The sequence below is a fragment of the Melanostigma gelatinosum genome (assembly GCF_949748355.1).
Source record: "Melanostigma gelatinosum genome assembly, chromosome: 11".
NCBI classification, from domain to species: Eukaryota; Metazoa; Chordata; class Actinopteri; order Perciformes; family Zoarcidae; genus Melanostigma; species Melanostigma gelatinosum.
In genome coordinates this window covers 2,738,052-2,761,987 of record NC_136644.1, presented here as the reverse complement: position 1 = coordinate 2,761,987, position 23,936 = coordinate 2,738,052, and the positions used below count along the sequence as shown (strand labels likewise).

Genomic DNA, 23,936 nt, shown 5'->3' with positions numbered 1-23,936 from the left:
ATGTTCTTAGTCTACAAGGGTTTGTATGAATGTTCAAATTACTTTTAGTTCATGTTTTACATTTTAAGCAGGAACCAAGAAGGCTGGCTGCACAAATTCAATCATGTTCTTCATGAACAGAGTCTGTGGTTAAACTACTGATCACTTTAGTTCTTCACTGTGTCTCTTGGCTTCTTTCCCATTCTGATATATTAGAATGCCATAAATGAGTTTACTGTTGTTGCAGCAGGCAAACTCGCTCTGCTGGAATGAAGGACAGACTTTAAACATGACCTCAGTACATATATTGTTTTATTTGGTAATAAAAAATGAAACACCAGCAGTACAAAAATACACAATCTCATAAAGTGTAAACAGTGAAGTTAGTGTAAAAAAACCCTCAAAATACAATATTAAACATGTATATTCTGAACCTTAATTCACAGTGATGTTTTGCTAAGATGCAAGTTTTCAGTGTGTGTGAATACATTGAACTTTTATTGTACATAATATACATTTGGTCTTGGGTCAGACCGAAACTTATGGGAGAACGACATCAATGGTTGACCCTATTTTTTTAGCCTCCTTCTCTGTGCTGTGGGGGGAACAGGTGTGGGCAGTGGCTCCTTCTTTGTCCTCTCACGTTTAACAGTGGACTCTTGTTCAGGTTCAGTTTTTGGCTTCGGAGACCGCGGGGATCCGGCTTCAGGCCTTTTCGTAGGAGAGATCTTGTGGGCGGATGGACAGCTGTACTGGTTCAGACACACGGAGCAGAGCGGGCTGACGGGGAGACAAACCTGCTGTCCAAAACCCACGAGCAGCCAGTTGCTCTCACTCCACAGCTCCCTACGACAGAGTGAGAGAGGAACATCACAAGCTTACAATAAACCTGCATTGATTGATTTTTGATCAGTGGTGAAGAGTTCCTATCAAACACCAGCCAATGATGTGCTGTATCTGAACCTATAGGTCAGTCTCATCCAATCTTTAGCAGTGAATTCATCATGCCAGTACCTGGGCAGCCACTCCTCCAGGGCCTTGCGTGTTTCCTCTGGGTTCTTGGAGGGTTCCTTGAGCCAGCCCAGACGATTGGAGATACGATGCACATGCGTGTCCACGCCTAGACAAAAAAAACAGTAAATGTTAAATACACCTAGTCCACACGCTGTTCCATGAGACCTCTTTTATTACATTTGATTTGTAAGTGATCGTGCATGTTTCAGGAGTGTGTCCCCACCGATGCCCGACACCTGGTCCCAGGCGATGTCCATGGCCAAGTGAGCCATCTTGGGTCCAACTCCCGGCAGGCGGACCAGCCCCTCCACGCTGTCTGGGATGTCCCCTGCGAACTCGTTCTGCAGCATGGCCGATGTCAGCTTCAGATACCTCACCTTAGTCTGGAGAAGACACGTAGGGAAAACCGTTCAATAAGGTGCACAAACTAAACAAAGAAGGAGGGGGAGAATGTGGAAGCACGTAAAAAGACTTCCGCATTACCCTCCAGAAGCCGACAGGGTAGATGAGTTTCCCCAGTGCTTCATCATCAGTGGTGAGTATATGTTCTACGGTGCAGCCGTGAGCGCGGAGCTTCTGCATGGCTGCTGCAGTCACCTGGTCCTTGGTCTGACTGGACAGCATGAGGGAAACCAACACCTGGAAACGTCTCACCTGTGCCAACAGTAGAAGGAAAAAGATGAATACATTTGAGCTGTTATGTAGGCTTTAAAAAACAACAACTAAACCACACCTACATGTGCAGCAGCCTCTGGGTCGTAGCATTTCTTTGCTCCCATGTTGTCTACAGGTGCATCACGGCCGCTCCTCATCTCACGAATGTATCCCAATTGTTTCTTCCAGTCGGGAGGTTCCCAGTGTTCAGTCTTCACCGGTGTAACACCTTCATCCTTCTCATATTCCACTTTTACCTGTCTCTTCCTGCGGCTGTGTGCACACAGTGGTAAAGTTCCTGTTTTTGGTTGGCAGCCCCCTGAATGAGCACAGGGGAGAGAGGATGAGAAACATCTCACCCTGCATGGCAATACAGAAAGAAAACACGCGACGTAGCAACACGTGCGTGGTTGTGGTCCGCGAGGAGGTACTCAAATGAAGTGTGTGTCATTTCTAAATAACATGACAAGTGTTCCGCTAACGTTAGTAGCCTAACGTAAACATTACCCGTTGATAAGGGGGCCGAGGAGGGTCTTTGCGCAACGATCCTCGCCTCCTCCTCCTCTTCCTCCACCTTCACCTTCACAGCCACAGAGCAGACTGGGTCCACATTACTCCGTCTGTCGGTAAGTTTGGACCGGAGAGAGCTCGCGGCATTTTGAGCACCGCTCCGCGTAATAACAGACCTGCTGTGCATGAAGTAAGGAGAGGTCATAGTAACGCACGGGACTACATGACAGACCCTCGTGCTGCAGCGGACGTGAAGCATTTTGATCGACCTGAAGTTGGTTTCTCAGTCGAAGTTTCTGGTCACGAGGGGACCAGGAAAGTTGAATCCCCTTTTATTAAACAAATGAAAGGAAATACTACAACTACAACTACGACAATTTTCAATAATAATACAAAAAATATGATAATAATAACAACAACTACGCTATTATTATTATAAATGGATTACAATTACATATTTAAAATTGCAAATGTATCAAAAGCATTAATAATGCAACAAGTTATAGGCGATTAGAGGGTTATGATAATGAATTTAAAATATATATAAAATTTTAATTACAGGCTACATATGACAAACTAAAGTTGGCTATGCATTTGAGAACAACTTACATGTTTGGGGGGGGGGGGGGCAACATGACAACAAAATACAGTGAAGGCTTATGTATTCATGTCAAGAGTAAATTTACAGAATAAAAGTTACACGATTCATTTAGATTACCATGAGGGCTTCTTGACAACGACAACAACAACGGAATTGGTACAGTTTAAATATAAAAATGTGCTAAGATATTAGCAGTAAGATATGTTGCATGCTATTATGAGATATAGCCAAAGAGGATATTGATAAACTGAAATAAACCAGATCTGAAACAGGCATGCAGTGTGAATTGGTATTTGTTATTCTATTCCAAGCTTTTACTAAATTCTAAGATATTGAAACAGAAATAAATAACAGTGATCTTCTAAACTTCTCTGCAAAATATGACAATTTAAATAACCAAGACTCAGAATCATGTAATTTAATATCTAGGACAGTGGACAGTCTCTCTTCATGATCACAAAAAACACATATTCCCCAAACAGAAACATTTATCAGGAGTACTTATATGTTGTGTTTACACCAATGAGGCGGTTTACACCATCCACAATGTATGCGTCTCTCCATTCTCTTCACAGCAATACTTTAACGCAACTTGCTTATGGTTATCTTGACCATGAAACCCAGTAACACAACAAAACTTAGTGCTTAAAAGCAATAATACAATTACAAGAATTTAACTTTACCTCAAAGCTCCACGCGCAGGCAGCCTGGCGACAGTGCAGCTCGGGACTCCAATGAGGAACCAACTTCAGCATCGTTAGCATACGTAGTTAGCTGCCAGTCAACGTAGCCGTTGTGTAACGTTTTAGGCTTGAATAACATACTTATTTGACTAGTACGCCGTTTTACAAGGACATTGGGAACAGAACAGTGTCTTACTTTTGTGTAGATGTTTGTCATGATCAATAAACTGAGAATAAAGGGGCTTTAGCATAGTTGGGCAATTTAGCTTGCTTGGAACTACATTTCCCATCAGTAAGAGTAACAAACGTGTTTTTAAAGGAAGTGCCCCTGTCACATCACTAGCGTGTCATCCGGTGTAGGAATGGAGGACTGAGCCTGGACGAGAACAAGCTTTTCAGCAGCAAACACAGAGTTGTGCCAATGGACAGACGCAGACTGCTCTGTTGGCTGCTTAAGGACAAAGCTGCGACTCAATGAAACCGGAAGCGACTCTTCTCCAACAAGGTGAGAGGACATGTTTGTTTGTTTGTTTAAAGCTACCAGACCCCTGAATGCCACAGAGGAATGCTAGCTCAGGGACTGTAAAGCGTAGCTAACGGTTCAATGGGGCATATTTCTCCTAACTATAACGTAGAAAGTTTCTGTTGTCACGTGTCCACAGATGTAGTTTGCTCTGCACCGACGTGGATGTTGTTGTTGAAGTGAAACAGAGCAGTCGTTGTTTGTCTGCCCCCACATGACAGCAGATTCCCCAAACCTGCCCCCCGAGTTTACACAATTACAGACCGGGTCTCCAAACGTCCCTGCTGAATAACACTGGGTGTGACACTTACAACTGAGTTTCCCTCCAGTGGTGTCTAGATGCAGCCATGCATAACGTAATACAAGTGTGTTGTTGAAGATTTAAAGGCAGTGAAATGCTGCAACCACCTTTTTGTTTGGTCCTGTGTCAGCGGCAAGACAATATCCACCACACAGACTAGAGTTGCAGTACAATAATATGCAACCCTTGTATGAGAATATATATAAATGTATGATCGTGGTTTCCCTCGGTGCTTTAATTGCAGAGTGGATCACTTCATCTGGGGAAAAAAGGCCGTATCTGCCAACATTATAGAAAAACAAATGCACGTGAAGCATTATCCTTCACTGAAGAACAGCAGAGGTGCTATTTCACACGTCTCACTTCAGGCTTTCAAAGGCTGAGACAAATCTCATGAGAGGCAGTAGCTCAGTCCGTGGAAACTGGAGGGACACGCTTGTACGGAGGGAGGACTGGTAAGTGCCAGTTCGCCTCCTGGGCACTGCCGATGTGCCCTTGAGCAAGGCACCGCACCCCCCAAACTGCTCCCCGGGCTCTGTTTAGTGGCTGCTCAATGCTCCTAATGCTAGGATGGGTTAAATGCAGAGACTAAATGTCACTACATTGTGATAGATTTATTTCATCATGAATAATACTTTGATCAAGGACCCAAAGAGAAGGTCTATAGCTAAAATAAAACGGAAATACTAAATACAAACAGCAGTAAACATACAATAAAATACAGTAAAACAAAACAACTAAAACATGGTAATACATAAGCAAACTGCTCCCACATGCAAACAGGAGCGGCAGTGGCTTCAGTCAAAGTTTTGTGTTTCTGCTAAGCAGGTGGACCTTTACGAAAAATTTAAAGCTCACCTCAAATTCAACTCTGTATCGCAGCTCCACGCTGTCCAAATGTCAATGAATTTGATTAAAACAACAAAGAGACGAGGATGTGACTGTCCCAAAAATGAGGGAATAAAAGGTTGACACGCAAGTGCTGCTCTCCGGTGCAACTGTCAAACCGTTGTGTGTGTGTGTGCTGAAGTGATTTTTCTGCAATAATTCACACAAATACGTTTGTGTTTGTAATTTGAGTTGACTCTGTGTGCTTTGTCTATCCTTTAGGTATTGGCTTTTGCTTTGCAGTCATCCAAGCTAACTGAATGCATTTTGCTCTTCCTCCAGGCAGCCGTCAGTCCCAGCCTGTGTAGACCATCGAGCCTCCAGGTTGGGCCATGAATAAACAACCAAGCAAGGAGAGTCTGAAGGACAAGGTGAAGGGGATCTTTGGGCTGGGACCCCCGCGGCCCCCGAGCAAACAGAGTGAAACCAGACCCTCAGAGTTCATCATTACGATGGACATCATCAAGGTGTGCAGGAGAGATGAGCGTCTGTGCATGTTCTTGCACACTCAAACTCGCCATGCTTTTTATTTTTCCCATCATGCTTTGCTTCGTGTCACGGCCTTTCCTCTTCGTCTTCTTTGATGTTTTTCAGGAGCTCCAGCCGGACTGCGGTCTGAGCAACCGTGTTCGCATGATGAACCACGTCTGTGATCTTGCCAAAACCAAAAAATTTGAGGAAGTGAGTCTGCTACGTTTGTGACATTTTCTTTTTTTCTTACGGCGGTATGTGTTACCGTCTGTTTGTCTAAATCTGTGTGTGTGTTGTTTTAGCATGCAGTGGAGGCCGTATGGAAAGCTGTGGAGGACATGCTGACTCCAGAGCAGCCACCTGAGGCCAGACATGCTGTCCTGCAGCTGCTGAGGGCCATTATACACGGACAGGTATGGAGACACGATATGCACACACGCAAATGTGAGTATAGTTCATGTAGTCATGCTCATTGTTTCATTGAAGGGTGAGCGGCTCGGGCCTCTGAGAGCCTACTTTTTCAAGGTGATCAGAGACTACCAGCCGTGCAATGAGGACCTCTCTGATAGGCTGGAGGTCTTCAAGGCCTTAACTGAGAATGGGAAAGACATCACTTACCTGGAAGAGGACATAGGTACAAATAAACTGACTTGCGAAATCTGTGAAAAAGATGTGTGGTCTTAGGTTGGGTCCTAGTTAGTTGTATTTGTTCAAGCTAATATTAACCACTGTTCTAGCAATGTTTGTCATTGTTACTTGTAAAAGCATGGCCGGTCTTTTACACACCTATTATTCTTTGCTCCGTTACTTCCTCTCCTCCAGCACGCTTTGTCCTCCTGTGGATGGACATAGGTCTCACCTCTGACTTTCTCCACGTTCTCGTAAATCTGGTGAAGTTCAACAGCTGCTACCTGGACCAAAATGTCTCCGTCATGGTCCAGTGAGTCAGACGCAGACAGACAGACACACTTCTGTTTCTCTTTCCCAGAAAATGTTATTAACGTGCATGTTTGTGCTTCTTCTGTCGCGCTCTCTGAAGGAAAATCTGTCTCCTGTGCAATAGAACAACTTCTTCAACAGATATCGAGGTGGGCATTTGTTTTGTTTCTCTCCATTTTAGTTTTTAGATTTGTGTTTCGACTTTTTCTGCTGTAAAGTTACGGTTGTATTTCTCTGGTAATAAGACGCATTACTGAGCCAATTAATGTGTATTTATAAGCACCATGTCGTCTTAGCAAAGTGAGGCACAGAGGGAAGAGTTCTTGTTTCATCGGGTGTTTCTCTGACTCTCAAATGTTAGCAGAGTGCATGTTTGTGGGTCTGGGTTGTTGATTTGCAGTAACGTGCTAAACTCCTCAGTTATCTACAGGTTTTGAAACATGCTGAGTGCAACATTTCCACGATTAGAGAACAGTGGAAGCCTGCAGATGTCTTGAGGTGATCCCGTGACAGCACGACTCTTAGATAGTGCCGATTACATTTATGCCAAGGTGGCTGGACTGCAGGCCTTTGCGTATGCTCTGCTGCCGTATGTGCTACTTGTCTGTGTGGTTGTGTATGATGTGTCCAGGTGGCGCTACAAGTACTGGATGCAGTGGTGTGTTACAACTGCCTGCCCTCAGACTCTCTCACCGTCTTCATCATCACACTCTGTCGTACTGTCAACGTCAAGGAGTTTTGTGAATCCTGCTGGAAGGTGAGAGAACACACATATTTACACGCGCACACAAACAAAAGAACATTATTCATAACTGCCTCCTCTGACGTCTCTGTTTGTTGTGCTGCTCTGGGCTTCTGCAGTTGATGAGGAAGGTGTTGGGGACTCACCTCGGCCACAGTGCCATTTACACCATGTGCCGCGTAATGGAGGAGAGGTATTGAACAGTTTAAGAGCGTGCGGTGCATCATATATCATTGCGATGGGGGATATGGTTCTCCTGTTATGCGTGTCTGTCTTAACTACCTGCAACGTTCCACCAGAGTGTACAATGAGGACGCGCCACTGCTGAGAGGAGCTGTGTTCTTTGTTGGGATGGCACTGTGGGGCGCACACAGACTCCCCGCCCTCAAAAACACCCCTACTCTTGTTCTACCATCTTTCTACAAGGTGAAACGCACACAGTCCATGCATTCATTCCCAGCGTGCTCGTAGTTGCAGCTTTGAAAGGGAGGGGTGAGGTATTCAGTCGGTTGCAGCTTAAACCGCACTGCTAGATGCCACTAAATCATACACATTGGTCCTTTAAACAATAAATCAATCATCGAAATTGCTGCAGATGCATGTTCTGTGGTCCGACGTATCGATTAGTTGATTCATTGTTTCAGCTTTTGATATTGTCAATGAATAATGTACATTTTAAGAACAGAGTTGTATCTTTTTCTGTCCAAAGATTGTCACTCGCTCTTCCTTTGTGTTGTTGGTGTCATACTGTAGATATTTTCTGTTGAGCAGTATTCCGTGTGACTTAACAGTTGTTGCCTCACCTCCAGTTGAACAATAATAAAGTAAAGATGCATGAAAAATGACTCAATGAAAAAACAAGAATGTACTTGATACTATAAATGTAATAAGTCAGTTGTGATGACTGTTGCTGTCTGACTTCTGCCACTCAGGCCATGTCGTGTGCCAATGAGGTGGTGTCCTATGAAATCGTCCTCTCCATCACCAGACTGATCAAGAAGTACGGCAAAGAGCTGCAGGTGGTCACCTGGGACATCCTGCTGGGAATCATAGAGCGACTGCTGCAGCAGATCCAGGTACACACACACACACACACACACTAAAATACCCGTTGTTTTTCTGACCATGTGTTCCGTCTCATCTGTCGTCACAGACGATAGGCAGTGCGGAGTTGAAGGCCATCGTGTACGAGCTGCTGACCACGGTAGAGGAGCTGTACGAGCAGAACGGTTACCACGGCTCGACGGAGAAGTTCTTCAGTCTGGTGGAGAAATGTGCCGACAAGAGACCCGTTAGTGTTTTTTGAGTTTCCGTCCCTTTGGTGTCACCCTGTGTCCTCATCTGGTCGTCGAACATACTGCTGCTTCTTTTCTAATCTTAATCTTGTGTGGCAGGATGCGTCGGTGCTGACCCTCATCTCGTACAGGGCCCAGTCCATCCAGCCAGCCAAGGACGGCTGGATTCAGAGCCTTCACCGCCTCATGGAGAAGTTCTTCAGGTAGATGATGGCGACGATGTCTGACGTCTCTCTCTGTTACACTTGGACCCCTGTATCACCCCATCTCTGCTGTGCTGTAATCCTTCCTGTTCTCTTCCATGTCTCTCTGAAAGGAACGAGACTCGCAGCGTGATCAGGATCAAAGTGCTTCATATCCTGTCCTTCGTGCTCAGTACCAACCGACAGCTTTACGAGGTCTGTGCGCTCACACACATCCTTACGAACTGTCAAGTCTGCTGTCACTGTAATTGTTGTTGTAAGTCTGTAACATATCGGTTTAACTTGTTGTTATACACAGATGTGTGGGTAAAAACTCTTCTTTTCTTCTTTGACTTGTTCCAGGATGAGTTGATTGAAATGGTGGTGATCCCCCAGCTCGGCGTGATCGCTGACGACCGGGACCTTGCTGTCCGAAAGCAGGCCACCCAGCTCCTGGTGGACCTCGCTGAGGGCTGCAACACACATCACTTCACCAGCCTGCTGGACATCATTGAGCGGGTACGCGCGCGCACACACACACACACACACACACACACACGTTCATGTTGTCTCACTTTAACCAATTCCAGCCTCGATAAGGTCATTTCAGTGTTGTTTTGTTGTCTTTGTAGGTTGCCAGTCGCTCTCTGCTGTGTTCAGGGCCCCTAGAGGTTTCCGAGAGAGACCCCACAGCAGAGTCTCCTATGGAGGACATCAGGACTGCTATTCTGGGCCTGCTGGAAATCCTGCAGGTACACGCATGAGGGCCGGATTCACAAAAGTGACATGAAGATTGATGTTCAGAAGTTATTTCGGAGAAAGATACAGTTGAAATAGAGTATTGTTCTTATGTCTTCCACACTTGATATCTGTTTTGATACTAACTAACTTATTGAATTGTCCGTAGGCAGAAAAACCTTTCACTGAAAACCTTTTTGTTTTCCTGCTTTGCGGTTGAAAGAACTTTTCCCTGTTTGGTGAATCTAAAAGAGAAATGTAATGAATCTGGTGATTGACCTTCATCTCCGTCTCTCCTGGCAGAGCAAGCTTTACAGCCTACCAGCCGCTCACGCCAGTCGCGTGTACGAGTTGCTTATCAGCCACCTGCAGCTTCACTACAAGAACAAGTACAGTTCAGCTATCGCTTCCAGTATTAGACTACAGGTAAGGGGGGGGGGGATGTTTGTGCATCCTTACTCCGTTCATTCGTGCAACTTCTGTCTTTTAACTTTGATCCTCTCCTTCAGGTGTTTGACTTCTTCCTGACGATGCGAGCGGACTCTCTTCACCGTCTCGGCGTCCCCAACAAAGACCGAGCCGTGAGGTTCAGCCCTTACTGCTACTGTGACACAGGGTGAGGACGCGCTCGCAGCTCTGACCTGCAGCCGTTTGGCTCGTTACAATCCAGGCAACTAGATTTGAACTATTGTTCTCAGTTAATTGTGTCCGTTGTTGTTTCAGGGAGCCGGAGAAGCGCGCGAGTGAAAAGAAGCCTGCCGGTTCAACGTCTCCTCCCGCTGGCAGCCCTGCTCCTCCCGCTGCTCCTCCTGCTTCAACAGGATCCATACGCTCGGCCTACCTGCCCTACGCACCGGCCTTCAGCGTGCTCCTGCAGTGCCTCAAGATGGTACACACAACATGTTTGTATCCAGCTTACAGATAAGCAACAGAGTACAACAATGTGTCTGCTGTTTCTTGTCGCTATTGCGCCGAGGTTTATCCGCCTTTGTGGCTAATTACTTTGCACTCCACACACTTGTAACAGTGACTGCCCTGCTATCTTTAAATACATCAGATATGGTTCATGTTTCCCTTGTAGGAGAACGATTGGAAGGTGCTGAAGCTGGTTCTCGACAAGCTGCCTTGGACGCTGCAGTACAAAGTGCTGCTGCTCACGTCCCCTTGCAGCTTGGACCAGCTCTGTTCTACACTCTGCTGCATGGTAGAGCAATTAAAGACAAAAATCTGTACCTGCGAGTCTGTACGCGTGTGAATTTGCTTGCGTACACGCGACCAAATGTCACTCTTCTATAAGTTGCTCATTTTGTTTGCTGCGTGCTCGTATAGGTGACGGATCGGCTGATCTCGGAGCGTCTGAAGAAGACCCCGGAGGGCTTCTCTCGCACTGACGTTCAGTTGGCGGTGGTTCCTGTCCTCACAGCCATCACCTCCTACCACAACTACCTGGAGCAGCTGAGACAGGTACAAGCGATGCGCCGTGGAAAGTAATAGCCGGCATAACTAACCGGTTCCTAGGATGTTCTGGAGCTTGTGTGTTGGGTTTACTGAAGATCCACACATGTTTACCAGCCCCTACACACACACACACACACACACACACACACATATGCATGGAAGCAGTTATTTCCATGCTGGAATGACTTTAGTTAATTTCCTCTCCTCTCTACAGAGAGAACTGGTTCAGTGCCTCGAGACCGGCCTCATTTACCGCTGTGCCAAGCAGTGTGTGGTGGCGCTCACGATGTGCACCGTGGAGATGCCCGACATCATGATCAAGCTCCTCCCGGCTCTCATCGTCAAGCTCACCCACATCTCTGCAACTGTTGCCATGGCGTCGCCTATGCTCGAGTTCCTCTCCAGTGAGCGCTAAAAGCCTTTCTGAAAACCTCTTCAGTGCTTTTCTTCAAAGTCTTCCTTGTTGAATGTTCACGGCGTCTGGTTGAAGTGTTTGTTCTTCTATTCTGTGTCATAGCTCTGGTACGCCTGCCCCATCTGTACGCCAACTTTGTGGCTGAGCAGTATGTCAGCGTGTTCGCCATCTCTCTACCCTACACGAACCCTTCCAAGTAAGTGCACACACACACGCACACACACACACACACACACACACACACACACTCTGACCTGTTTTAGTTTTTTTCCATTTCCGTCAGGTTCAACCAGTACATCGTGTCTCTGGCCCATCATGTGATCGCCATGTGGTTCATACGCTGCAGACTCCCCTTCCGCAAGGACTTTGTGCAGTACATCACAAAGGTCTGTTCCCACTTACCCTTACTGGCTTATCTATGATGTTTTGATTTTGAAATATAACGTCAGACATATGTAAATAAGAGAGGCAGAGATGAGAAACGACACACTACTGAGGGAAAGTACCAGAGCATAAATCATATGTGGAAATCAATCAACAGCTTCATGTTTAATATGAGACATGAAATCAATCAACAGCTTCATGTTTAATGTGAGACATGAAATCAATCAACAGCTTCATGTTTAATATGAGACATGAAATCAATCAACAGCTTCATGTTTAATATGAGACATGAAATCAATCAACAACTTCATGTTTAATATGAGACATGAAATCAATCAACAGCTTCATGTTTAATATGAGACATGAAATCAATCAACAGCTTCATGTTTAATGTGAGACATGAAATCAATCAACAGCTTCATGTTTAATATGAGACATGAAATCAATCAACAGCTTCATGTTTAATGTGAGACATGAAATCAATCAACAGCTTCATGTTTAATATGAGACATGAAATCAATCAACAGCTTCATGTTTAATGTGAGACATGAAATCAATCAACAGCTTCATGTTTAATGTGAGACATGAAATCAATCAACAGCTTCATGTTTAATGTGAGACATGAAATCAATCAACAGCTTCATGTTTAATATGAGACATGAAATCAATCAACAGCTTCATGTTTAATATGAGACATGAAATCAATCAACAGCTTCATGTTTAATGTGAGACATGAAATCAATCTTCTCATCAAACTCTCTGCAAGAAAGCGAATAAGTGCATCTCCCAAAATGTCAAACTGTTCCTTTTAAAGCCTCCTAAAACAAACTGCAGACCTGTGACGTTTCCCCATAACAGGGAATCTGGTACATTGAATGAGCCTGATCTTTCCGTTTCGGACACTATTTGGAGTAGTTTGAAGATTTCAGTTTTGCACCTAAATATCTTCACATTTACACCGTTTGTCTGTGTTCAGGGTTTGCGTTCCAACGCCCTGCTGCCGTTCGATGACGGTCATGAGCAGAGTTCCTTTCGTGCCCGAAGCACCAGTCTCAATGAAAGGCCCAAGAGGTAAAGCATATGCACGCACACACACACACACACACACACACACACACACACACACAGATCCAAACCAGCAGCTCCCGCACACGGCCGTTGTTGTGTCAGAGGGTCGGGGTCTCCGAGGTACCGGGTGACTCGGCATGACCGGTACTGTGGCGTGATGGTTGCAGTGACTCCTCACAGGGTGCCACGGTGATCATTAGAATGTTTTATTTGTCTTTTATCCTTTTTACATTTTGAAATTAGTTATTTTCCTACCACGATTTTTCAACAACTCTCATCTGCTCATTTGAATGACATGGGGTGGACAAAATGACACAAACACCTGTATAGTCTAATCTAAGGCATCCTCATCTGTACATGTGAGTGTTCGTTATCCGTGTCATTATCGCCCCGATGAGCTGCGATAAAAGCTTCCAAAGGAACTCTCTTACAACACGGTGTATAGGCCATCGCAGAGAGGAGGACCAAACGGAAGTTTACCCAACTAAGACTCGGCAGACTAACTGCACTGTGTCTGCACCGCTCTGTAACAGGTGTTTGCTGTTTTGCCGCCAACTGAAAAGAGGATGAAAGAGATTCAGCCATTTTCTCTCGATGATAAAAACACATTACTGTGTATTCATACAAAAGTGTTCTAAAAAAAGGAATTATCCTCGTTGGACTAATATTTCCACAGTGGACATTATGATGAGACCACAGTACACTCTGCGGGGCCGTTCCCTAAAGAATCTATTTCATTGCTTTCCCATTTATATTCGTATTTTTTGGCTTTTTTGCCCAGAGATTGCAGCCTTTTAATAAATCGCTTCTCCTCCTCTGTTGTGCAAATTGTCTTTTTTTCCCCCCCAAATCCCCTCAATCTTCGTTGGGTCGCCCAATGGTTTATTTAATAAAAGCTCCTAACACCCTTGCTGTCATTGCAATCGAGCACTATCCCCGTTACAGCGTTTCATAGTGGTACATGGAGCCTCTGCTAACATCAGTTCCTACTGTCCTTGTGCTGCTCATGGCCCACTGTAGGGTTGGAGGGCTGCATGTCTGACTTCATATGAATAATTACCAGTGTACAGATGAGTACAATAACGGGTCCTTCATGGACTCCGTTGGTGTATTTAGTCCGGACTTGCTGTGCTCCAACTCTCGGGTTTAATCCAGCATTTCATTTTCAGTTTGATGTTTTGTTTCTTCTGTTTTAACTTCCATTTATTCAGGCCTGTGCTGAGTCCATCCCTACTACTGTACTTCTCCTGTACTGGTCCTTGGCTTCACTATGTACCTGCTGTGTGAAATAATGTTTGTTTTGTTGCTCTCCTGAATACTTTCTGTGTGTATTTTCATTTCTGAGCAGCAGAAGCAGTTTTACGCTCTGCTGTAGCTTCTCTGTTTTTCCTTTTTTATTTTAAATCCTCTTTCTTACTCCGCTCTCCTGTAATCTGATTCATAGTGTTCACTGCTGTTAATTTTCACCTTGTTTTGTTTTCTTTCAATTCTTCATTTGACCCCCTTCCCTGCATCCTGCGATTGGTTGTGTTGTGGTTTTGGGGGGGTGGTCGTGTCATCCTGGATCCCTCTTACGCTGCTCCTGGCCCCTCCCGTCTCCTGTGATCTCATTGTGCCCTTTGCTCTGGTGCCAATTCCTGCCGTTTCCTGGTCCGCCTCCGTGCACCGAACTCTCTCTCCTCACACTCCAAAACCACCCTCACGATGACCCACCCCCCCCTTACTGCCCACCGCTGCCATATCGTCGACCCGGGCCCGTTCCCCTCGCCTGTTTGCCATGGGTACTCATCACCGCCCAGTCTGCGGGCAGCAAAAGTGGCGAAGGCGGCTGCAGCGGTAGCCAATAGCAGCAGCTCTCCAGTTAAAGAGCTGAGGGATCTGTCAGCCATGGATGCATTCCGCTCCCGCAGCATCAGTGTCTCCGAACACGCGGTCCGCAGGTTAGAGAAGATCCTTCCGGGTAACCAAACAACAACAACAACCCAAACACTTGTGGCTTCCTCCACGGGACGGGGTGTAGGGTCGTTGTCTTGCGGGTCCGTTGGGCGGGCGTTGGGGTGGTTTGATGCCAGGGACACCTGGAGAGGGTGGTGCATGCTGGAGGAAGGTTTGTGTTGGGCTGCTATCAAACACATGCTGCTTTAGATTCTGTTTTCATGGTTTGCTTTTGCATGCACTGTTTGCAGAGGACATCGGAAAACATGTTTGATTTTGCTTCAACACCAATTTTGCTTTTATTGGCATCCAAGTTTAATTTGAATTGTTTTTTTGTTCTGCTGGGTGCGTTGTTGACTGGGGTTGATTGGCCCAACAACAAATGAATGGCAGGAGGGATAGACAACAACTCCTCCTGGTGGGACGGCACTTTAGCTTCCTCGGCCAGTGAGGAGGACAACGGCTTCGTTTGCTTGCTTGACATTTTCTTTTGTTTCGCTCCACTGACAGACATACACTGTGCTGCTAAGACCCTGGCAATCTCCTCGTGTGGTATTTTAAGACTAGCTGGGCAGATTTGAGCTTTTAAATCAAGTTATTCATATCACTACATACACACACACACACACCCTCTGCCCGGCTTCTCTTCATACCTTTATGCTCTATCTGTATATCTATGCTTGTCAGATGTATGATCTAACATTGCAGTTGTGGCTGCAGCGCCACTATATTTAATAAGTCGTACCCCTCCTGCCCAACAGACGGCAGCAGAAGCCCAGCACTTCAAACCTTTTTAAAGTGTTTTGTCATCTTAATTCAGAGTGACGCATGAAACTTTATCACGCTGAACAACTGCAGTGTGGATCTGTTTAACGTGTTTAAATGGCTGCAGATCTGCTATTCTCTCAAACGGTTTGTCTCTGAGGTGATGAGTTGGTTTGAAGCCTGATTTCTGGTGGACACTTGTTTCAGTTCAGACAACATGACCATGTTTTTAGACTTTAAGGTGTGTAAGCTTAACGCCACGTTATATAGAGAAATGACCTGAAACACATTTAGTTTTCTTATCCGTGTTCAGCTGAGCTTGTGTTGTGACGCTCGCAGCATTAAAACAGCAAAGCCTTAAACATTCCATAATATTCAGCTTTCGTTTCAATTGTGTAAATGCATTGAAAAAACATATTATGTGATCAACAATATCAGAAAGCGGTGAACACACTCTGTGTGGTATGGTAGGTCGTGAGAGTTTCATGGTCACGTTGTTTGGAGTACCTCTAGACGTTGCAGTGTAGAAGAATGGTAAGTACAGACTGTGTGGTGTGGTTGTTCATTCACATGCTGGGACTCGGTCTGAGTGAGAGGTTTCTATGTGCATGTTGTGCATCTTATGTTGACTTGAGATAGTTCCAGAGCTCACGCAACAAAACGCTTAACTGTTCTCCATGATGACGGATGTTCCTCTTTCATCTTTCTACATTCTTACATCGCTGTTTTCTGTCTCATTAGTTCCCTTGTTGACCTTCTCTTTGGTTTACTTTATGAGACTGTGAGGCATGAAAACAGTCGACCTTCCTTCTATACTCGCCACAGAGACATCACAATTGGGCTCAGTCACCCCAGTGTTGTTGTAAATTGCTCATCGAGCAGCGAGCCAACGTGGCCTTCATTTTGATGGAGTATCTCTCAAGGCCTGACTGAGACTGATGTTGACAGCTGTAAAGGTGCTTTTAACCTGGTTTGCCCGTCGAGCACACAGTAATGGTTGTTGTGGATACAAAGCGGTGCCGCTCACTCTACGGTGAACACTAATCAGGAGATTTGGCTTTAGTTTTCAGTTGAACACATTCACTCACACACAGCTTCTGCCTGCTGGTTTCTCTGCAGTCCTGTGGTTCATTTATCATCAACACGTGTTGCACCATAGTGCCCGGTGTCGTATCACAGCTTATGAAGCCACTTGTACCACGTCCCAGTGTGTGTGTTCTCTGTTTATCTGTTGCTGCATTTGCTTATACACACACGTGGATGCATTGTGCTGCATGTGATACTAACAGAAACTTTGGTGATTTTATTTTTTTTTTGTGACGTTCTGCTTCGCTCTCTGTCTGTATATCCTGAGCTTGCATGTGACTGTGTGCACTGATTACATGTTGAACTATATCCAGAGCCTGCGTGCCGCCCTCCTCCTCCGCTGTCCTGCTCGCTGTTGTTTTTTACTTTCTCTCCGTTTCCTCCTGCAGGATGCACACCTCGACCACCACCTGCAGTCTGGGCTCCGCCGACGAAAACGCGGTGACTCAGGCAGACGAGGGGCTGAAGACGGTCCACCTGGAGCTCACAGAGACCTGTCTGGACATGATGGCACGATATGTCTTCTCCAACTTCTCCGCCCTGCCCAAGAGGTGTGCGAGGACTTCTGTTTCTTTTTAATCAGTATGTCCGTATGGTGGATGGCACTTTGCAACGCTGTAGCGGTCATGAACTTCATCTCCTTTCTGCTCTCAGGTCTCCCATCGCAGAGTTCCTTTTGGCGGGGGGGCGCAGTATGACCTGGCTTGTGGGCAACAAGCTGGTGACCATAACGACCGGAGGAGGGGTCAGAGCGCAAGCGCTGCTGGGCCTCGACATCGCTGAACGCCTGGGAGGAGGAGGGGAGATGACGAGGTGAAGCACGCACGCTGAAAGTGACAAAAATAATTCTTTAAGTAGCCACACTAGTTGATGCACACACCTTTACAGAGCTGCCAGCAAGGCTGTAGAGGTTTAGTCTTTTTAGCTGCTTTTATCATCATACTTCTCACCTGGTCCTGCAGGTCAGATCCATCACTACACACCCGAATCACCAAAGAAGCTCCAGCCAAACTGGAGTCGCAGTCGAGCCAACAGCACAACAGAGCCACACGCATACGGGTCCGCTCCATGTCGGGTAATAAATATTCAGCTGCTTGACGGGTAACGCGAGGTCTCGGGACTTGGAACATCCCACAATACACCTTCTCGTCATTTCAGACATCAGCTGTGGTTTTGGTGTTGAAGAGAACTTTCTAATGTTCGTGGGAAAACAATAAAATACCTGAAACTATAAAAAAAGAGAGAAATATAAAAGATTCTTAAGATGGGCTTGCTGTTTCAAACTGCATGTAATGTGAGGAGAAGAGCTGACGAATGATGACGATGACGACCTTTCTCTCTCCTTGCAGGTGGCCACGCTCTTCGTGCCGGTCCCGCTCAGAGTCTCAGTCCTCTGGTGTCTCCCTCTGAGGGGGAGTTGGCTGCGCCACTCTCTCCCCCCTCTGCTTCCACCCTGGATGCTCTGGGTCCTCCCTCCTCCACCTCTCCTGCCCCGTCTGCTGCTCCTCCTCCTCCTCCTCCTCTCAAAAACAACCCCAGCCTGGCCGAGTTCATCCCCATGCTCATACAGGGCTGGGCCGAGATCTTCATACGCAGACCGTCCGGTAGGCAGACGAATGAATGATCACCAAGTCTCTGAGGATTGTTGTTATTCAAAGAAGGTTTAGCTGTGTGAGAGAATTTCTCATTGAATGCAGTGTTTTCAGAAGAGAAGCCACAAATGTTGCATGTGTGAGCTAGCGTGACGACAGCTTGCCGCTTTAGTACCACATTAAGATGACAAAGACAAAAGTGCCAACTTAAAAAGATGGTTTACATTACACAGGTAACACAAGCTGGCTGATGTGTCTGGAGAACCCACCCAGTCCTTTCTCCTCCGAGCTCGGCAACATGCCTCTGCAGGAGCTCTCCACCGTCCTCATGGCCATGGAGGGAGTGAAGGAGCCTCCTGCCCAGACAGCCAGCGCTCCCGCCAGCACCGCTGCCCCGGTCTCCGAGCCGCTAACCCAAACGCAGGGCGGCGTTGGAGCGAAGGCAAACCTGATCCAACGCTCAAACACTGGTGGGTCACCGTCTGGGGAGAGAAAGCTAGAACCATCCCGAGGTGTGTGTGTGTGTGTGTGTGTGTGTGTGTGTGTGTGTAGTAATTGATCAGTGCAGGTTAACTGCCCCAACATTTTCAGATCACATCAATGTCTTGTGTGTTCAGTCAAATAAACACAACAGTACTGCCAGAATATTTAGCAACAGAACAGAAAACCGTAATGAATGTAATGTTGTGCATGAACGCATCCCTCCTGTCCGCCTGACTCTCTGACTTTGGTCCCATTTAATGGACTCTCCTAAGAGTCTGTAAATACTGAACCTGAAGATGATCTGTCGGCCAGCTGGATGTGCTCAGGTCTTTGATCGTCAGAGTTCACTGCTTTCTGTTTATCAGACAAATGTCTTGTTTTTGCAGAAGCCTCCTTTTCAGTGATGTCCAGTGTTTTGTTCACTTTCTCTCCTCCTCTGGGGCTCACCTGCCTCCAGTTATTCGTCTTCGCTCGTTCTCTTTATTTACCTCATCAATCCATATTTTTTCTTCTTTCTTTCTCACTGCCTTTGAGATTTCTTCCCTTGTTCTGATTAGTTTGTTTTCATGTTCTTTCATCCTCACCAACATGCTGGTTTGTGATTGGTTCCGGTGTGTTATGTGGCGTCATGCGCCACCGACCTGTCCTCTGGTGGCCCGACTGCAGTGGGCAGCTCTCTCTGGTCTCTGGGTTTGGGCTCTGGCCTTCCAGTCCCCGGCAGGTTGCACAGGAGCATTTCCTGGGCAGGTACCGTCCACCACGTGTGTGCCCCCCCCCCCTCCAGAAAACTCCTGGTGTAGTTTATTTCCTCTTACTTGCACAATGCAGTGTTAAAACGGCATGTTGCGGTTGCACAGGACTTATCTATCCATCGCAGCTAGAAGGTGAATTTGTCTTCCCCACAGTGTCGATCTATTCCTTTACTTGTAAGTGAGATCATGATGTGTCTGAGTTTCTTTGTCCATGTCCGCTCCTGCACACCTGCCACAGGTGACCTGCTGCTTTACACTCAGAATTGTGCAAGTGAAGGAATTTTGCATTTCTGCTTTTTATTAGTCTTCTATTAACACGGGGAGGGAGGCGCCTCGACAAGAGGTGCTGAAAACGTGCCTCCAATGTCACTTATCATGATTCATTTCTTCACTCTCTCTATGATTTTGTTTTTCACTCCTAATCATTCTCTCTAACTTTCTGTCAATGAAATATAGTCCCGGGTTGACCGTTTAACCTTTGACCCTTTGGTGTTGTCAACAGGAAAGCCCAGAACTCATCCAACTAATACCCTTTTCCTTGCCTGACTGGTAGACCAGTAGGGAGACGAAGACATTTTCAGAGCTGCAGTTTTGACGCTCAAGTGTCAAACACACCCAGGTGTGTGTGGGCTCCTTCCTCTCTGCCTGGAGGCAACGTGTTAGTTGGGAGATACAGGACTTTGTCTGGGCTGCTGTTGGGCCGAGATGCATGTGTTTTGATGGGGAAATGAAGTAAAGGATAGATCCTGCCTGCTGCATAGATCCGTCTTTGTCTCAGATTTTTCTCTGGACTTGCTGTCGGTCATGATCTTAATGTCTGTTCATTTGCATTCGTGTGTGTTTTTCTGGCTGCCTTTTGAGTTTGTTTGATCAATGTGGATTCATCAGATTTTTCCATGATTCATTTTGTACTTGACTACAATTTAGACTTTTAGAGGGAATGTGTGTGGTGTCTCTAAATGACTGTTGAAATCATTGATGTTTGTTGTGGGAGTCTTACACCTGCGTATGCCTTGTATAACTCTGATTGTGTACGTGTGGCAGGGGGTTTACATCAGTTGTCGTGTGTGTGTGTGTGTGTGTGTCCACTATAACCCACATGGTTGCTGCTGTGTCCTGCTGTAGACTCTGTGGTGGTGCTGGAGGAGGGGTCAGGAGCCACCACAGCACACGCCCCACCTGACTGGCTAGAGAGTGAGGAGTTTGAGCCAATGACGTCTGATCCCATCTTCATGTCTGCGGACAAGTTCACAAAGACCCCCCCGCCTGCAACGCTCAGCAGGGTAGGTAGTAGGTGCACCCTGACTTCAATCTACAGCCATGTGTGCTACTGCATGGTTACCACTACAGACTAATACACATTGTTCACATGGCTTTTTTTGGCTGTGCTGTCTCTCCAAGATATGAAATTTGGGTTTCACCACCACCACCACGCCACCTGTTTCATTATCGGCTGATCAGAGATTCATTGTCACCTGCACTCTTTAAAAGTGGGTTTAATGAAGGGAATGCCAGCACAGCCAACGTTTTTATTCTGCACTTAAAGAACCATTCTGTGGTTTTGCATGTTTTTTGCTGATCAGCCTGAACCCACAGGTCCTTTAAAAGTCTTCCCTTTTCTGTTTTAAAATCAACTCTAATCTTTCTCCTCCAGTCGTCCTCAACCTCCAGTCAAGATGATGACAAGTCAACGCTGGAGGAAGTGAGCGAGGGAGCGATTCCGATCGATCAGCCCATTCTGGGACCCTCCACCCCAGGCAGCCAGGGGCCCGAACTTCCCTTCCAGACCCACGCTCAGTCCCAGGGTCATGGACTTAACAAGTCTAGCTCCTCTCCGGAGCTCCAGACATTACCCGAAGCATTCTCCAAGGCTGCGCTTGAGTCCGACACGGTGCCAGGAGACGCATCGTGGCCCAAAGCACCTTCAGACAGCAAGCCTCAGCCCCAGCAGCCCCAGACTGATAAAGAGAAGGTGGAGGGAAACACAGGAGGGGATGGACTGGGAGGTCAGAGTCAAGGAAGTGAAGGCCCGTGTGTGGTGTCGTCTCAAAGTGGAGGAGCAAGGATGAGGTTGGAGTTTCCAACAGCGGCACAACCCGGACCGATCTCCCCGAGCGGAGGCCATCGACCCCGGGGTCATACCATCTCTGTATCGGCTCCCTCCTCCAGGAGGGAGAGGAGGACGGAGAGGGACTCGTACCACAGTCGACCCGGACCCAGCAACACCGAGAAGATCTCTGGACTGAGCCCCAGGTAATCCAAGACCTGCACAAACTCTCTTGTTGTCTCTGCCAACTAGTCAAGTCACAGGTCACAGGTCACATCAATATCAATCTGTCCAACATGTAAACACTTCATCGTTTTATCTTATGAGATATTAGTATGATGTATTATATAATAAAAACATAAATGTCATAAATATCATACAAAATTAGTATAGTATGTCATAAAAGTAATTTTGTAAAATTAGATTAATAAGTCTTAGTATAGTATATAATAAGTCTTAGTATCATGTCTTCAAAAGTCATAAAAATGTTTGCTTTAAAATGTCACAAAGTTTGAGTAAGTATTCTTTGTCTCCTTTAGCTTCGTGTTCCTCCAGCTGTACCACTCTCCTTTCTTTGGAAACGAAGCAAACAAGCCTCTGCTGCTGCCCAAAACTCAGGTGAGTCGACTGCTACGGCTGACCTGGAATCTGTTCCAGTGCCACTTCCAGTGTCCTTTACAGTGTTTATCCTCTGTGTCAGGTGATTGACCGCGCTGTGAAGGTCCTGGACCAGATGCCTCCTTATGACACGCATAAGATTGGAGTGGTGTTTGTCGGAGCTGGTCAGGTGAGAACACATGGACGTAGTGTCTTATATGAGCATGAGATGAATCCCATAGTGTCTGACTTCATCCTATGCACGCTCTTCAGGTCAGCAATGAGGTCGCCATCCTGTCAAATGAGTACGGTTCGAACCGCTACGCTGCCTTCCTGACGGGCCTGGGCAAATTAATCCATCTGAAAGACTGTGATCCCGACCAGATCTTCCTCGGAGGGCTCGACCAGTACGGAGACGATGGCGAGTTCACCTACTGCTGGCATGATGACATCATGCAGGGTGAGCGTGTGTGTGTGTGACAGGGAAAATGTATATTCATAGTCATGATCATTTAGTCATTTGTTATCAATGAAATCCTGTCTCTGCAGCTATCTTCCACATAGCCACGCTGATGCCCAACAAGGAGAGCGACAAGGGCTGCTGCAACAAAAAGCGTCACATCGGCAACGATTTTGTCATGGTGGTGTACAATGACTCTGGAGAGGAGTACAAACTAGGCACCATTAAGGTACATGCGCGCGCACACACACACACACACATACACGTCTGAAATCTGCGGGACTTTGACACAAATCTTTCTCCCCTCCCTCCCATCAGGGCCAGTTTAACTTTGTAGAAGTCATCATAAAACCACTGGATTTTGAATGCAACCTGGTCACTCTCCAGGGCCGCAAAGGTGAGCCGATCACTTCGGTCTTTCTCTTTGCAACGCTGTATTTAGTTTTTCTTGTATTCCTTATTTTGCTCTCTCTTTCAGACCTGGAAGGATTCGTTGACACAACGGTGGCAAAAATCGTTTCAGACCGCAACCTTCCACTCTTAGTCAGACAGATGGCTTTGCATGCAAATGTAAGTCTTCCCCTTATCTCTTCCTCTCACACCTACAGACACACACACTCACTCTTCTTTGTGTACCTGCAGATGGCCTCTTTGGTGCATCAGTACAGAGCCAACCCCTCTGATGCTTATGCCTCCAAGTGGCTGGCGAGGTTACGCCACATTAAGAGGATTAGGACAAGGGTAAGAAAGCACACAAACAAAGAAGAGCTTGTTCTTCATCGCTGACTCTGCTCTTTACTTATTTAAAATATCAATCCGTCTTGCCTGTCTCTTTGCTCTGGCTCAGGCCCAGGAAGATATCCAGTCCCGCTCGACTCCCGGCATCTCTCTGACCCAAGGACACACGCAGAACAAGTCCTTCCAGCAGACTCAAGCACACAGTCAAGAAGCCTCTGGGCAGAGGAAGAGGCTGATGTCGACGGTCGACGATTTCACCGATTTCGTTTGACATTTATTGTCCTGGTAGACTTACGCACAAACATACCTGCCTTAAGGGCAGAGGGGAGTTTACTCTTACGACAAAACACTGATTTTGACTTCAATCAATTGGAACTTTGTATTGGAAAACTTCTGCGCTTCACGGTATAGTAAAGGCTTATGTTGTGATGAAGATGTGGAGGCAGTCATTTCAAAATGCTAACGCTTTGCACTTTTTAGGTCTAACCATGCTTCTGATGTGCAACACGACATAAAGTTGTAAAGAACACTACGTTTGAGAGCAGGGTGTGTTTGAGTAACTGTGTGAAATAAAAAAAGTGAAAAACATGAAAAAAGGTTTGAAATTCGTGACCGCTTCATTGGAGAACTTAAATC

At 46.3% G+C, this 23,936-nt stretch overlaps 2 protein-coding genes across 4 annotated transcripts; one reads left to right on the top strand and one right to left on the bottom strand.

Annotated features, from left to right (window-relative positions):
- Positions 1-324: 324 nt before the first annotated feature.
- Positions 325-2,416, bottom strand: nthl1 (nth-like DNA glycosylase 1; the record flags this gene model as incomplete). The annotated part of the gene is made up of 6 exons (XM_079278662.1): positions 325-825; positions 994-1,099; positions 1,217-1,376; positions 1,477-1,647; positions 1,731-1,966; positions 2,155-2,416. The coding sequence occupies 6 exons, from the start codon at positions 2,414-2,416 to the stop codon at positions 549-551; spliced, it is 1,212 nt and encodes a 403-aa protein (XP_079134788.1). The 3' UTR covers positions 325-548.
- tsc2 (TSC complex subunit 2) lies at positions 2,196-23,881 on the top strand. Of its 3 annotated transcripts, XM_079278659.1 has the most exons (43): positions 2,196-2,273; positions 3,802-3,946; positions 5,436-5,620; positions 5,748-5,834; positions 5,927-6,037; positions 6,111-6,258; positions 6,447-6,564; positions 6,664-6,712; positions 7,195-7,320; positions 7,425-7,498; positions 7,605-7,731; positions 8,238-8,381; positions 8,459-8,596; positions 8,700-8,803; positions 8,917-8,998; positions 9,146-9,301; positions 9,415-9,534; positions 9,824-9,946; positions 10,030-10,136; positions 10,244-10,409; positions 10,602-10,724; positions 10,850-10,984; positions 11,193-11,382; positions 11,496-11,589; positions 11,677-11,779; positions 12,754-12,848; positions 14,645-14,785; positions 17,021-17,182; positions 17,286-17,444; positions 17,594-17,706; positions 17,981-18,235; positions 18,457-18,693; positions 19,373-19,453; positions 20,584-20,741; positions 21,113-21,711; positions 22,045-22,123; positions 22,206-22,292; positions 22,376-22,562; positions 22,652-22,791; positions 22,881-22,959; positions 23,041-23,132; positions 23,205-23,303; positions 23,410-23,881. In XM_079278659.1, exons 3-43 carry the CDS (start codon positions 5,486-5,488, stop codon positions 23,569-23,571), a joined length of 5,685 nt encoding a protein of 1,894 aa, XP_079134785.1. In that variant the 5' UTR covers positions 2,196-2,273; positions 3,802-3,946; positions 5,436-5,485; the 3' UTR covers positions 23,572-23,881. The 3 variants fall into 3 exon arrangements, with proteins under 3 accessions (XP_079134785.1, XP_079134786.1, XP_079134787.1); XM_079278660.1 differs by lacking the exon at positions 19,373-19,453; XM_079278661.1 differs by lacking the exons at positions 14,645-14,785; positions 19,373-19,453.
- Positions 23,882-23,936: the final 55 nt, after the last annotated feature.

What these genes read in the sequence shown, in the direction of transcription:
- tsc2 (XM_079278659.1), top strand. Translation starts at nt 5,486, where the DNA reads ATGAATAAACAACCAAGCAAGGAGAGTCTGAAGGACAAGGTGAAGGGG. An exon ending in ACGGGTCCGCTCCATGTCGG is followed by an intron (nt 17,707 to 17,980) that starts GTAATAAATATT and finishes CTCTCCTTGCAG; the next exon opens with GTGGCCACGCTCTTCGTGCC. An exon ending in GATCCAACGCTCAAACACTG is followed by an intron (nt 18,694 to 19,372) that starts GTGGGTCACCGT and finishes GCCCGACTGCAG; the next exon opens with TGGGCAGCTCTCTCTGGTCT.